This window comes from Fusarium verticillioides, genomic scaffold (assembly GCF_000149555.1).
Source record: "Fusarium verticillioides 7600 supercont3.26 genomic scaffold, whole genome shotgun sequence".
Lineage (NCBI taxonomy): Eukaryota > Fungi > Ascomycota > Sordariomycetes > Hypocreales > Nectriaceae > Fusarium > Fusarium verticillioides.
Genome location: NW_017387870.1, coordinates 48769 through 63222, shown reverse-complemented (window position 1 = coordinate 63222; position 14454 = coordinate 48769). Strand labels below are relative to the sequence as shown.

Sequence of the window (14454 nt, the reverse complement as noted above, 5' to 3'; positions counted from 1 at the left end):
CCCTCGATCGAAGATCTTGACTCAAGTCTTCATCGCTGTTATCTTTCATTGAGAGGCGCTGACACATTTCCTTCGTGATCTCTTCAAACTCTTTAAACAGGTGAACCCCAAAGTTTTGAAGGACTCCACGCCGTAGACCAAAGCATTTGATGTCACAAGAGTTACCGATGACTCCACAGTCGACCATCTTATCACCCCGCATTTGATCGTTCTTAGTCCTATCTTATCAGCACCTGCGTCTAAAAATAAACAGGGGCGTGGGGCACGGCCATCTTAAGATGAGTTCAGGTTGTCGTCTACCGTGACCATAAAAAGGCCAGAAAATCTCATAACATTGTTATTTGCATGCAGTTTCTCAGTGGGCTTAATTGCAGATACTTACTGGTAATTACTTCATTCTTCTATCGTAATGGGATATATTTGCTGTCACAGTACCTGCATTGACTCGAGTCACTTTCTGGCTTCCCCTCATCTTAAGATCCCGTACCAGTTCACCGCTCACGACTCCAGCTTCACAAGCCACACATGCGCCACATCTTAGCCCGCATCTTACCCACGACAGAAATGAAAGCAACTACATCCGCCCTTCAGATCCTTGGTTCAAGATATGAATATTATATTCGTTGGCTAGTGGTCAATGTTGTCTGGGCTTGAACCATTGCGACCTGAATTATTGGCGACTGGCTTCGACTTAGACTGGTAGTATCATTGGATGCAATACGCCATCGACTCTAACGAACAGCACGGAATGCCATATACGCCATGGTATCAATCGCCCATCCTTTTCGCAGCAAAAGTAAATCAAGCATTCGCTGGTATCAACAAGTAGGTCATTTAAATCGAGTGGCTCAGTATAGCTCCATAATGCAACACCATCTGGCAATAGTTGAACTACGCAGACTTGAGTTGCTACAAAGTCTTCTTTGTGTCTCTGTGAATACATGTCATCTACTATCGTGGGTCGTGCCCTGGCAAGAAGAGTCATCTATGATGTTCTCCTCTTTACCAGCTTCTTGGTTTGTTTGAAGGGCGATGTCACCTTATGAGCCACGACGGAGAAGTCTTTCAACAGTCCATGTTATTCTGATGACACCATTGATGGGTTTGTGATTTTCTCAGGTGCTCCCAGCCTCTGAAGCAACTATGCAAACTCAACGAAAGAATAGAACAATGTCAGCAACATTCACTTCTAGCATGTTGATACTGATTATCCCATTATCAAGGTATTTCTAGGAATGAAAATGTAGCTTCCCATTAGTCTACCTTTGCAGCACGCAGTGGCTACATCGCAGAACTTCTATGTCAGCTGGACTCTTAGTAGATGACTGCAGCGATTTCGATATGTCTTGCGAGACCTGTTCTGTGTCGCAGCTAATATTGCAGCTATATGTTACTTTGGAGATCTGGATGTCTCCCAGGCTGACAATTGAAAGGCAACAGGCTAAAATTTGCTGCTTCTGATAGCTTCATAATATCCAACCCTCCTCTGTGCCCGCTCTAATTTTCGACGACAAATTATATCTTGATTTCAAAGGATGTAAGAATGATGGCAGTGATACTCTCTGTGGTAAGTCTTGGGTGAATGCGCTTAGTCCGCGGGACCTGAGCTTCGACTTTGACGGTTCCAGAAAAGTCAGTTATGAAACGTTCCAGCTGGTAGTCTCTTTCCAAGGGACTCCTTATCTGGCTTTCAGGGAAACGGATTACTGAAGCGTCTGGGGGATTCCATATTTGGGGAATCCCGTATGACCGGAAATCGACAGCACTGCCGCGCACAATGGCATGGATGCAATGCTACTTTATGCGCCTATTAGGAATGAAGGTGTCATCAGCTAGAGGATACTCTGATTGACTGGAAGGCTGCTCTCAGGTCTATTGTATCAGATGGCTTGATGTTCTTTCCGATAAGCGGAGATCCGGATCTCGGCCATGACCATAGAAATCTTCTTTCTGACAGTCATTGTGGGCTTACGACAGTGTATACTTAAACGCCTGGCTAAGAGACCCCCTGAAATGGATGTTTTGGAATTTTATCTGGGCTGGGAGGCATCGGTACGACATTGACGGGGATAATGGAACGCAGTCACCGCTTCTTATTGCTTATATATTCTCAAAATGATATTCCCTGAGGACTTGCCGGCGAGGCAAGAATTCTGTCGCTGAAAGGCTTACTCCTGTTACTCCCAAGAGGCTCTCGCTCTGGGACTCCTTGCCCCGTATCTTGCCTCCGTGTAGCGCCTCAACTAGTATGGGCCCAGGTGGAATAGAACTTACACTAGGCTCCGGGAAGTAGCTTCTGAAATCTAGTGATTATCTTTCTATCCTAGAAACGATTGCACTTTGCGATGAACATGACCTGGGTGTGACATGCCTTTCCCATAAAGGGCTCACAGCTCCGGTGACCTTGATCTTAGCTTCCCTAGCTACACATAAACAACATGTGATGGCATTCTCTTGTTGGTTGACCAAGCCCCCTCCTACGCCTCCGCAGCTGTTGAGACATTGCTGGAAGTAAGTCATGTAGATCAAAGTCATGCTTCTTTGAAGAGCTCGATGAACGACTTGCTGTTCGTTTACTCCGACGATGTGGACCAAGATGCCTTAAAATGTGACTTGTCCTAGTACCTGAGCGATCAAGTTATCATGAGTAAACCAGAAAGTTTTGGAAGCACTAGATCAAATGTTCCTCGATGTTGTGAGGCTCATTTCAATGCCAAATGCCTAATTTCAAATTGACAGCAGACCTGCAACATGACCCCCAAGGCAGACCTTCGAAGCCATACAGTGATCAGTCGCGCGTTATCCTACACCAAAGAGCATCCCAATGCAGGCCAAGCTAGGTGCTGAATGGTTCAGTCTACAGACGAGGTCTCACATCGATTCATTGATACTTGAAGCATGTGATGTCTAAGCAGGACATGCCAAACCAACACATTGAAAAGTTTCATGTAAATTTAGCTTTTGGAAGGCAATAAATATACACATAACCTCAATAGAGATAAGTCATCCAACCAAAGGCAGAACAAGATGGTATTATATCCAAAATACATATCCTCTCTTCAAACAAAACACATCTACTACAATTATCTTCAGAATCCTAGTCACATCCGCTCCACCATCCTTTCATCATAAAACATCCCTCATCCTCACACTATTTTACATCACATAGCCCTTCTCCCTCTAGTACTTACAGTACCTGACCAGAGCGTAGAAGCTGGCCATATACTTATAGCTCTTTCAAGCCGAATCTCCAGCCTCTATATTAAGATAAGTGTGGCACACCTTATAATCTTGGAGAGAATGAGGCGACGGCAGTGGGCTAGATAATGCGAGCTCGGGTTGACAGTGCTACTGTACAAATACTTGCGCCAGTAAGAAAACTAGATATCATCGGTTTGATCTGCCAGTGGTCCCTTGAGCATTCTTTTCTTTAGTTGTTTCCTTCATTGGATTTCCCTTTATACTGAGGAGGCATGCTCGGAATTCCTATGATTGGGAACAGAAAGCTCTCCATATTAAGTGTGAAACCAGTAAAGAGGACATCAGTATTAACATCGAAACTTCCTTGTCTGCCGATGTATACGAACAGAACTTACATATATGCTTATTACGTGAATGGCGTTTCTTTTCCAAGATTTGGGTGTTCCGTTCCAGCGGTGACATACAGGAGGAGACATACGGGTTTTCGCAAACCTGCCTTGGGATTATCAGGTGTTGAGCTTCGGATTATCATTGCCTACGATAGCCTTGAGCCAACGGCCACCACGAAGTTCGCTCTTCTACAAGGTAGGATGCCGTTCCCTATTTTAGGGGGCTCTACATCTGGGACAATGAAGACCTGAGTGACCCATCATGTATCCTGGAATCGGAGCGATGAGTCATGCTGAAGCTTCGGAAGCGCAGAATTGTACGGCTTGAGCATAACACTGGGCTCAACACTGAGGCTACATGGTCATGAGTATGCCAGTTGAAGGGAGTTTCGCCTTCTGGAGTATATACAAGCCATCGAGAGGTACAAATGGCAGTGTTCAAATAACAAAAGGAGTGTTTTTCCTGGCGATTTGATCAAGAGATGTGACGTTGAGGTTAAGTCTCAAGGATCCAACACGTCGCCACCAGCAATTTCCAGAGCACGCCAGAGCGCAGATCAACTACTATACTCTAGGCCTCCAATAAAGCACGATAGCTGGGTCTTGCTGGAAATGTGGTGAGACTCAATACAAGATCTCGAGTGGAATCAATGTTGACGACCCAAGTTATAGGCTATGGTTTGTGTCGATTGTTGGCGCTACTGTAGGGGACCTTACTTTTTTTTTTTTTTTTTTTTTTTTTTTAGATAAATCTGAGTACCAATGCATAAATAGAACGGATTGCCAGGCCTTGTAATAGGCATTGGCAAACACTTTGGTGTTGGTGGCAATAAGCACTGTTCTCCAGGATGAAACTCAGCATTGATCAGTATCACCACGATCACGGTTCATGCGAGGTCAACAGACTCCAGACACTAAGTTTAAGGGACATGTATTATCTAGCATCTAACCAAGATGTAATCAATCCTGAAGACATCTATCTCCAACCTCCACAAGCCAGTCATTAGTCTAGAACTCTAGAACTTGTACTCTACATGTCCAATGTCTACAACAAATCGTGATCCAGAACTGCCACCCAAGGCATCATCATATCCAGATCCAGTTGCATGCTTTGAAACTTGGTATCCAAGGTTCAACCTCTGCGTCGCTCCGAGCCGGGGCGGCGCTTTGTGACATCGAGGTCGGGGCCATTGTCGGGGGGCGCAGCTCGCTTCTTCAACGCTGAGCGTGTCAAGACATTGGGTTGGCCCTTGATGTCGTCTTCGACAGGGTGGAAGACACCGCGGTCGCCCTCCTTAGCCTTATTCATCTCGGTTTTCTCCTGCTCAGCGAAGATTTTCTCGTCTGCGGATGCAAGCTCTTCTTCCGGGGAGCTGGAAGGTGGTTCTGCGAGCTTGACCGGGATGCCATTGAGTCGAGGTTTCTGTTTGACGCTGCGGAGACGCTGTATGTTCTCTGCCTTATCCAAGAAGGCATACAGAGCCTTGAAAGGAACCGAAATCGACAGGTTCTCCACGCCAATGAGCAGGCTCTTGTCGGCGGTCATGTCATGTAGACAAAAGACATCAAGTTCGAGACTTTGGTTCAACGGCTCACGTTGGCCGAGCGGAAGGGCTAGAGCAGAACAGTTAGTGTGTAATGATATTGGCTTTATGATACAAGGGAACTTACAACTTCCTTGAGATCCTGGTGGACGTCTAGCATGTAGGCGCTTCCATCCTCCTCAAGAGTTAACTTGGCTTTCTAAACCGAGACAGTCGACTCTTTGTGGGTGTTGATGTTGAAACCAACAACGGTTCGGATCTCGCCTCCAGACCCGCGGATGTAGTCAAAGGCAAGCTTCTTGAGCTTCTTGCCTTGTTGCGTATAGGCGACTTCGACGGCGACGCCAGGGTGCTGCGACTTGACATGAGTATATTGAAGGTCTGGTCCCTTCTTACCTCGCTTGTCTTCATCATCTCCCAGAGCGGCGGGCTGACTTTGGTCTTCCAGAAGGACCCACGAAGACCCCATGGGTCGGATGTCTTTGACAAACTTCGCAGTGGCATTGTCGTCATTCTTTAGAAGGCCGAGCTTATCCATGACAGCCGTGTGGACCGACAAGGCGAAGCTATCGTGTGTCGGGGAGTTCATTCGGATTGTCGCCGCACCCTTGGCCGGATTGTAGTCAAAGCGACGGAACGTCGCTTCGATCTTCTCACGGGCGCTCTTGAACGCTTCCCAGTGTAGGGGGACGGTCTTGTAGAAATCCACGTCGCGAGGTGCAGATTTGAGTTCACGCAAAACATCGACCAGGACCTGCGGGAGACCACTAGGGCCAGCACGCGCGCGCTCCGCAGAATCGGGAGGGGACGGGAGGGGAGCTCCGGTCGGGGAGACTTTGCGAGAGGCCGTAAGGGACTTGTCGAAGGACGGCGCGCGAGGAGGAGAGGAGTCGGGGGAGTTCTTATCGTGTTCAGCCATGACTGCAGAGGAAGAAGAGAAGAGAGCGAAATGAAAATTGAGAACGGAGGGGAATTTTCTGTTGTTGTTTTTCTTTTTTGGTGTGGGTGGGATGCTTGTGTTACACAGCGCGTCATTCACCGCGAAGCTCTTATCTTATCAGTCACATTTCCACTGGCTGACGCGGGATCACGTGCTTTCGCGGCTTGAATCAGGGTGTACCGATGAATGAAATCCTGGAAATTGAGAGGTCGGGCTTGGGTAGAATCGTTTGTCTGGGGCCCTGTATTGAAGATGATAATGCATCACAATTGGGTATTGTCTTTGAGGGAGGGAAATGAGAAACCTGCTTCGAATGTAGCTTAGGGAATTCTCAGCAGTTGTAGAACCCAAGAATAGTGCATCTGCACATCAGCGTAATGGTCACCAACATTATAGAAAGGTCTGAAGCTGGAGTCAGTAGTCAAAAGACAACCTGAACGATCCAGAGTCAGTAATTCTCAAAGTACAGCCTGACGCCTTGACAGCCGTGGGCTACTCATGACATCCAACTGCTGATAATGAAACTCAGCCCTTGACTCAGGACTTAGGTCGACACTGCACCTTCTGCCTTTTGTTCTCTCCCGATAGATCTAGTCATGGGTGATAGTCTCCAATTTCTCTTCAGTCTATTGAAACAAATAGAGGATTCCAAATACAGGCAAAGCAGCTAGAACCATTAATTCGAGTTTTTATGACATTAACTAGAATTATATACCTGCGCCTATCATGCTACCATTATACCAGGTTCCAGTCGACGTAGACCCATAACCACCACCATGCAAGCTCCCGGCGAGGTCGAGTGCAATCCCTCCCTGCTGCAGATTGATAGAGGCCCCTGCAAATGCCATAGTCGCCATCCTTTGCCTTATCCCGTCAACATACTGTTTCGTGTTTGAATCTTCCGTAGCTGGGAATGCATAGCGCGGGATAGAAGACGGTAAATTGCCACCCGTCATGGGATTAATGAGAGGAGGTATCTTAGAAAGGAATTTATTAATGTTAACAAAGTTTGTATATGGGTCGATGAGAATCCCGATAAGAACGAAACGGAGATGACCTTGGCGAGTGAGGAGGGGAGGGGGCGTTGAAAAGGTTGAGTGATTGAAAAAGGATTGCGCCTGGGGAGGAACATTGTGAATGTTGTAGGACAGATTGTAGAGGTTGTAAAATTCTCTCATCCCCTGGTTAATCAGCTTCTCTTTCAGCCATCTGCTTCCAAATGACATAATAGTGGCATTTTGTTCGCACAAGGCATCTGTAATGACAAAACCTGGTAAGCTGGCTGGGTCATGGTATAGGTTAAGTAGCTCCCAAACTCACAAATATTATGCTCATTAGCATACTCGCCCATGCTCAGCAACAACCCAACCTTTTGTGGCGATAGGCCCCCTTCGTTAAAGGGCGGTAGCGTGGACTCAGCCCAGTGATAAATTGCGTCCACTAAAAGCGCGAGGCTGTGCGACGCTTGCCATTGTCCAGCGAAGGGGCTAGGTGGACGAGGCAAGATGACAAGGTCCCCCCAGAAATTTCCCGGGTCTAAATGTGAAGCGACTGCTGGCGGCCCATTACCGCCTGTGTGGGTTTGCTGTGAGTGATATTGGCTGGGCAGACTCTGCAGTGCATCTGATTGCAGAGTTGATGGCGGGGAAGGGAGCCTTTTTCGGCTTGGAGAGCTGGCTCCTGCGGCGTGGTTGTTCGGATTTGGTTCTGTTCCATTGGGCCAGGTGCCAGGAATCTGAGTGTTTGCTGTTCTCACCTCTCTCAACGAGTCGCGAACCTGGTGGTAAAGGTCACGAAAAGCACGGTAGACGTTGTGGAGAGACATTGCTCAGGTGCTTGTGGCTAGATTGTCCTGCTTGAGGGCAAGTTTCACTTCCAAGGCCTGGGAGACTCCGAACCTTTAAATCCACTGGGGTTGTTCGAGAAAACTGTTTTCAGCTGAAAGTTGTTCTTACAGTCAGCCATGGAGTGTGCTTACCATCACAAAAGTGCTAGCAAGCTGAAAAATGAGTCACATTGACACCCAAAGCCCAAGGATGACTTGATCAGATAGGGCTTGGATTTGATTGGCCTTAGATAGCCTAGAGCGATGCCTGGACCAGTGGCTTTCTCGTTCTGGCCTCTAGCGTTGCTTTTGCCAGTGATCGAGGACCTCGAGAGACTCTGGCTTTTGTTGGCAAATCAAAGAACAAGATAGACGAGAAAAAAGCGCCACGCTGAAAATGAAGCGCGTCATCTGTTCAGGTAATATCCATGAATGCCTTAGGAAGGAAGTTTTTCCCTATGATTGTCTTCCAATTTCACTTGACATCCTGCTAATTCCTCGATTAACGCTGTCCTACCAAAATTGTGTTTTCAACCTCAATTGTCCAAGAACAAAGCAGTCCGAGAGCACAATCACGCTATTATACTTATCACCTTTATAGCTGCCTTTGAGAATTCATTCAGATCCTTCAGCTATATTACTTCATTCCTAAAATGCCGCCCAATCCTACCTGCTACACCAAGTGCAAAATATCAAGTGGTCAAATCAGGCTGCTACAAGTAGAGCAGTGTGTGCTGGGTCTTCCCTTAACATGCAGATTGAGCTCTGTTATTTTGAAAGCGGCCCCCGCTTACACGGCACTTTCGTATATGTGGGGTGATCATGTTGAAAAGTCGAACATTGTTATCAATGGCTTTGCGACCACAATTACGAAATCACTGGAAACAGCCTTGAGAGCTCTGGAGGGTTATAAAGCTGGCCGTAAACTCTGGATTGACCAAATTTGCATCGATCAAAGCAGTCCAGATGAAAAAGCATTCCAGATCCCACTAATGGGGGATATCTACGCTCTTGCAGAGCAGTCAGTGTCTTGGCTTGGTGAATCAAATGACGGGTCTGACAAAGCCATGGACATCCTTGACCAATACGGCACTGCCTCACGTACGAGACCAACAAGTACGGAAGACGGCTCTTTGATAGATGACTCAGTTCTAGAAGTCCTCCTGCCTTTATTTAATCGACAATACTTCTCGCGTGGTTGGATAATCCAAGAAATTGCCATACCAGCCAGAATGCTGTTTCAGTGCGGGTCAAGGGCAATTATAGAAGCAAACTTTACTACGGCAGTTACACTCTTCTACTCTCAGTTCCGGTCCCTAGTAGCAGACTACTCAAGGACTGTAAGTCTACCTCCGGCGAGCGGTCTGGTTGCTGCGATCCCAAAGAACGTCAAACTCATTGCAACACGCCTAGAACTCATGCTACCGGCGATACAGACCCGGGAAGCATATCAAGATATTCATCAACGTCGCGAACTTACCATGATTTCCTTAATGAGACGTTTCTCTATGGGGACCACAAACTTTACTGAGCTCCAAGACCGAATATTTGGTTTTGCTGGTATCGCGTATGACGCTGAAGAGCTTGGTCTCAAAAGCACTGGTATGTACTCAGATGATTGGGTACGTATCTATACACATGTTACTGTGCGAATGTGTGAAAGGAATGAAACAGCAATTCTCGAACACGTCCAATGGCCCAAATCGAATAATGCTCTACCCTCATGGGTTCCAGACTTCAGTGTTCCTCAATATCCTAGGCTGCGAAGTGCTACTCAATCACCAGCCGGCAGTCCAAGCCTTTCGTTCTCAGCTGGAGGTGCGAGCGATCAGCCTAAATCAAGATGGGAGTTTGACAATTCTAATGGGCAGCTTTCCTTTTCAGCGCTTCTCGTCGACGAGATTAGGGAAGTTGGCAGTCTTTGTGGGGGGGATCCAGTTCTCGAGCGCCATTCTGCAATAGATCTTGCACAGTATTTTACGGTTTGCTCGGAAGTTGAATATTTCTGTCAGAAATCTATACATCTCCAGCAACACGGTACTTTCAAAATTTATCCCTCTCTCAAACGCGCTAGCGAAGGATCCTGGCGAACACTGGCATTCGACCGCGAATTGGTCGCAGGCCAACAGTCAAAGCAACGGGCGGCTGAAAGAACCATGCGGGGTTACTACCAAGCTTCTCAAATACATCGTTGGGTCACGGCCATTGGGCAAGGTCATTCTCTCTCACAAACCATACCCCTGACTTTGGAACACGAAATGGAGCTGGCTGCAGCGCCAGCTGACAAGCGCGTCGAGAAAGAAAACGAATTGCGGCTTTCTCGTCTGTCTTGGTCTCAGGACGCGTTGTCGTTTACCGCCAGTCTACAGCTCCTGCAGGGTAAAAAGCCCTTTCTTACCAAAAACGGATTGATTGGGATCGGGCAAGGAGATATTCGTGTCGGTGATTGTATCTGCGTAGCACGTGGTTTGGATGTGCCATTTATCCTTAGAATTCTTGAGAAAGGAGCGCAGAAGTACTATTTTAAAGGCGAGGCATATTGCGATGGTATTATGGATGGCGAAGCATGGGGAATGAACTTTCAGAAGTTTAGGGCTGTAGTAGTTTAGCTTTAGACATACTCCAGTTTGGCATGATGTCGTCAACAAGGATATCGGAGCTGGCTGGTCATGAGAAACACACAGTATGTAAAAAGACAAGGACTATCATGTATTATTCGGTGCTTGGACTGGCCTTCTTTGAACGATAATCCCTTGTCTTGGTTTCCGAATCTTGGGGCCTTTTCGCGATTCACAATAAAACCGTCTCCGGCAATACAGCCAAAATTCTTTTGGTGATAACTGTGAATTGACAATTTATGAAGACTCAAGTGAGTCCTCATCCCCTTCGACAGAGCGTTTTCATACCGACATTTCGCCCTCTCTCAATCTGCTCAATCTGCTACTTGATGGGCTACACAAGGCTCACGACTGGGCTCTCGACCGAGTACGAGATCTCGCGTGAACGGTTACATATCCACATAATACAAGATCCAATCTCCAAGTGTACTGACACAAGGATACATCGAGTTAAACAAGCACATGGTCAGTACATCCGTTGCTGTAGCACAAGTAGTCAATGCCATCAAGTAAGTCCCGGACTAAAGAAAGGTGGCGGTAAGCAAGGTAGTTGTCCTGACGTCAGGCCCGAGTATACTGGGCTGGGTAACCGGACATAGGCCAGAGAGTTAATGGAGAGAAGTGTCGTAGAGTCAGAAGAGACAGACCACTATGAGAATAATTAAGTACTATGAATATTTAAACTGATATAGAAATTGTTGGTATGTAGTTCGGCTGTTAGATTGACATGTTAATCCCGACAGCTGCAGACTTACGTATACCTACCCCGCTATCGCCCGATCAGCTCAACACTTGGGATACAGAAGCTAAATCTACTATCTTGGACTGTATTATTGATGAAATTCATCCAATTCCAGACAGCTAAGTACTTGTCACTTTCCTCTTTGGACTTTGGGTCAGTACGCCTACCCACATACACATATACGCATACAACAGTTCATCTATATCTCCTGCTCCAACAGTCTTATAACTAGGCACGGTGGGAAGACCGATAAATAGTAATCTAGACTACTATGCGAGGTCTCAAACGCCGGGGATATTGCAGTCTGGGGAGAGACGGGGAGACAAGGTTCCCCAGCTAGGTCTTATTCTATAATAACTCCCCCTTTCGGAAAGATCATACTCGCAATGTTCACTGCAACAATGTATCTCTCTTAGCATCCTTCCCTCCATCCACCCTGGTGATATGCGCCGAGCGAAAGCATTTGGCCGTGCAAGCCGAAATGATGGATGAAATCTAGCAAAATGCTAATCCGACCGAGCATCCACTATCAACCCTTCGGTCTCACCAAATGCTCTTACTCTACGCTTTGATTGTTAATATTGGTCCTCTTATGTTTGGTTACGATTTGATCATTATCAGTGCCCTCTCAGCATCCCCAAAATTCCTGTGACTATCATCATCATAACAGCACATTTCGTTTAATTTGGGGACCATATTGATGTGCATTCCAGCCTCGACTTTGGAGACAAGGTATGATGGACAGGAGCAGCAATCCTTCCTGCCATATGCACAGGCCTATGAAATGGACTATTACTGGCGGGAACTGCGGCTGGTGCCCGCGACCCATTCGTGGGATGGTTCATGCATGCTAATGCCCAAGGAGGATAGAAGCCATGACAACATTTGCAGTTAGTCTTACATATGAGTATAATTTATCAATCAAGAACTATAACTATTATAGTCAAGTATCTTGCTTAACTATATTAGGCTCGCTTCTTTAAGTAACAGTCAAGACCTCTTTGACGAGGAAACCAGCTACCAGTAACTACCCATGGTGCGGCTGGATCCACTAAAGAGATCTCATACTTGTTGATAAGCGTGGCTATGATCTTGTAAAGCTCGAGCTGAGCCAGGTGGCGACCAATGCAGACTCGCGAGCCGCTACCAAACGTCAAGTCGGCGGCGTTGTAGAGTCGAATTCGCTTGTTATATTCCTCCTCAGTCTCGCCTTCATTTTGGAGCCAGCGTTCAGGGCGATATGAGTCAGCGTCATCGCCATAGACGCCCTTGTTACGTCCGGCAACGTACGGGTTGATGCCTACCGCTGTCCCTTGAGGCACAAAGCTGCCGTCCGGAAGCTTCAGGCCGGACTCGGGGACGTAGCGTTCAAGTAGCATGCATACACCTGGATGCATACGCATTGCTTCACGGACACAAGCTTCAAGGTCTGTTGTCTGGTCAGCTAGGGGGCGGTCTTGGAATAAGGTATCCATGTCCATAGATGACTCACAGGGTAATGCTCGTGCTGAGCTGAAGGAGGCGACATTGTCGATGCCGGCAGCCAGGATCTCCTTCTCAAGCTTGGAATAAACACTAGGGCTATGGAGAGTGTACCAGAAGAAAGCGCGTATGGTGATAGCAGTGGTATCAGCGCCTGCAAGGAGGTTGACAAGAAGATAACCCATGATAATGCCATCATTGACTAGATCTGGGTTTGTCTTCTTTGATTCGATAAAGTGGTTCAGAAAGTCAGGAACTTTCGGGTCGAAGTTCTCATCCTTCCCTTGCAGACGAGAGATCAAATGTTCCAGCGAGATGCGAGTGATGTTAGCCAAGTTGGGAGGGCCGATTCGCATAATGGGGTTCTTATCGAGAAGAAAGTCGAGGAAGGGCATCTGGCCGACAGCGGCGAAACTGAGACAGTTAGCCGACATGGTGAGAGCTAGGGATCCTGTTGGGTTGCCTTACTAGTCAAGGGCCTTATCGGCAATAGAGATGGTGTTGTCATAGTCGTACCCTTTATCCATGTACCCAAACCGCTGGCTAAAGGAAGCAGCACCATTTGCGTCCCACGAATCTGCAAGAACCCTAGTCAGCATCTTCAGTAGTCACTATAGAAAGCTGAGCTTACAGAAACCGATCCACTCGCCAAAGTCGAATCCTGTTGGCTCAGGACCGCTCATGAACCTCTGCTCAAGATGGTCGCAGAATTCGCTGATCAAACCATCAAACAGAGGCTCAAGACCTATGACTCTGCTCTGAGAGTAGTACTTGACAATAGGACGCTTCATGCGGGCATGCTCAGCCTGATCAGTGGTGCTGAACAGGTGATATGTGATCTTGCCATTGATGACAGCACTGTTATTGTGATAAAACTCAGTCTACAGCAAGGCCAAGGTCAGTATGCATGGAGATAACCCTAGAGCGAATAGATAGATGTATAATACCTTCTTCCACTTGCCATCAGTACCATAGAGGGTATTGATTAGCTCGGGGATGTCAAGATCCAGAGTGTTGGGGCCAATGCGAACAACAGGGCCATATTGATCATGAAGTTCTTTGATCCTAATGTGGTAGCTACCCTTCCTCACAGTCCACAGGCGCCATAAGTTGGTCCAGCCTGTCTGACGTTAGCTTTACCAGCTGAGAAGGGAAAGGCCTACGCTAACCGGCTAAACGAGGTCCTGGATATTTTCGGAGCGGTGATGTAAAATACGTCACAATCCACCACGTAGCTATACTCAATACGGGAACAAACACGAACGCCGCGCTGATTCTCTTCCAGTCCGAGCGTTGGACCAGAGTGTGAAGGTATGAGGTGCTGTGAATGGAAGGCATCTCAAGAGGCAAGGGACAAGAGACAACTTGCCAATGAAACATCGACTGGGTTTACCGGTATTAGAGAGATGAGGACCAAGCCACATAGATATACAGTCTGTGACGGCTTGTTTTGCCAGGATTAACTGTTGGGCTGAGACTGGTCACGCCAGGGTCCCTAAGACCTCCCGGGAGGGGAGAAAAATGAAATGACCGCAAATACACCAAAGATCGCTGGTGTTCCACCCATCGAGGGGTCGCTTTTTTTATTCCCCCCACCTACATCTGCAGTTACAACCGTCAAGGTGGCATCGTTGCTTCAGGTGTGGCCTTGTTAGCAATGATAAGGGTCCAGCCAACACCTGTTATGCATCTCCTTCGAGTGCCAATGCTACT

General features: G+C 47.2%; 4 protein-coding genes across 4 annotated transcripts; 1 reads left to right on the top strand and 3 right to left on the bottom strand.

Annotated features, from left to right (window-relative positions):
- Positions 1-4722: 4722 nt before the first annotated feature.
- On the bottom strand, positions 4723-5136 carry FVEG_17691 (hypothetical protein; the record flags this gene model as incomplete). Its single annotated transcript, XM_018906919.1, has 1 exon — positions 4723-5136. The coding sequence occupies one exon, from the start codon at positions 5134-5136 to the stop codon at positions 4723-4725; it is 414 nt and encodes a 137-aa protein (XP_018762444.1).
- A 197-nt stretch (positions 5137-5333) lies between these two features.
- On the bottom strand, positions 5334-6053 carry FVEG_14004 (hypothetical protein; the record flags this gene model as incomplete). Its single annotated transcript, XM_018903342.1, has 1 exon — positions 5334-6053. One exon carries the CDS (start codon positions 6051-6053, stop codon positions 5334-5336), a length of 720 nt encoding a protein of 239 aa, XP_018762443.1.
- Positions 6054-8552: 2499 nt separating this feature from the next.
- Positions 8553-10508, top strand: FVEG_14003 (hypothetical protein; the record flags this gene model as incomplete). The annotated part of the gene is made up of 1 exon (XM_018903341.1): positions 8553-10508. The coding sequence occupies one exon, from the start codon at positions 8553-8555 to the stop codon at positions 10506-10508; it is 1956 nt and encodes a 651-aa protein (XP_018762442.1).
- Positions 10509-12144: 1636 nt separating this feature from the next.
- FVEG_14002 (hypothetical protein) lies at positions 12145-14244 on the bottom strand. Its single transcript, XM_018903340.1, has 6 exons — positions 13911-14244; positions 13689-13861; positions 13373-13622; positions 13210-13318; positions 12752-13155; positions 12145-12688 (listed from the first exon to the last, which is right to left on the bottom strand). Exons 1-6 carry the CDS (start codon positions 14119-14121, stop codon positions 12225-12227), a joined length of 1611 nt encoding a protein of 536 aa, XP_018762441.1. The 5' UTR covers positions 14122-14244; the 3' UTR covers positions 12145-12224.
- Positions 14245-14454: the final 210 nt, after the last annotated feature.

Bases quoted from the DNA above. Each gene is read 5' to 3' on its own strand.
- FVEG_14002 (XM_018903340.1), bottom strand. From the start codon at position 14,121: ATGTTTCATTGGCAAGTTGTCTCTTGTCCCTTGCCTCTTGAGATGCCT. The intron at 13,862-13,910 runs GTTAGCGTAGGC...AACGTCAGACAG, and splicing joins TCCAGGACCTCGTTTAGCCG to GCTGGACCAACTTATGGCGC. The intron at 12,689-12,751 runs GTGAGTCATCTA...ACCAGACAACAG, and splicing joins CTCAGCACGAGCATTACCCT to ACCTTGAAGCTTGTGTCCGT.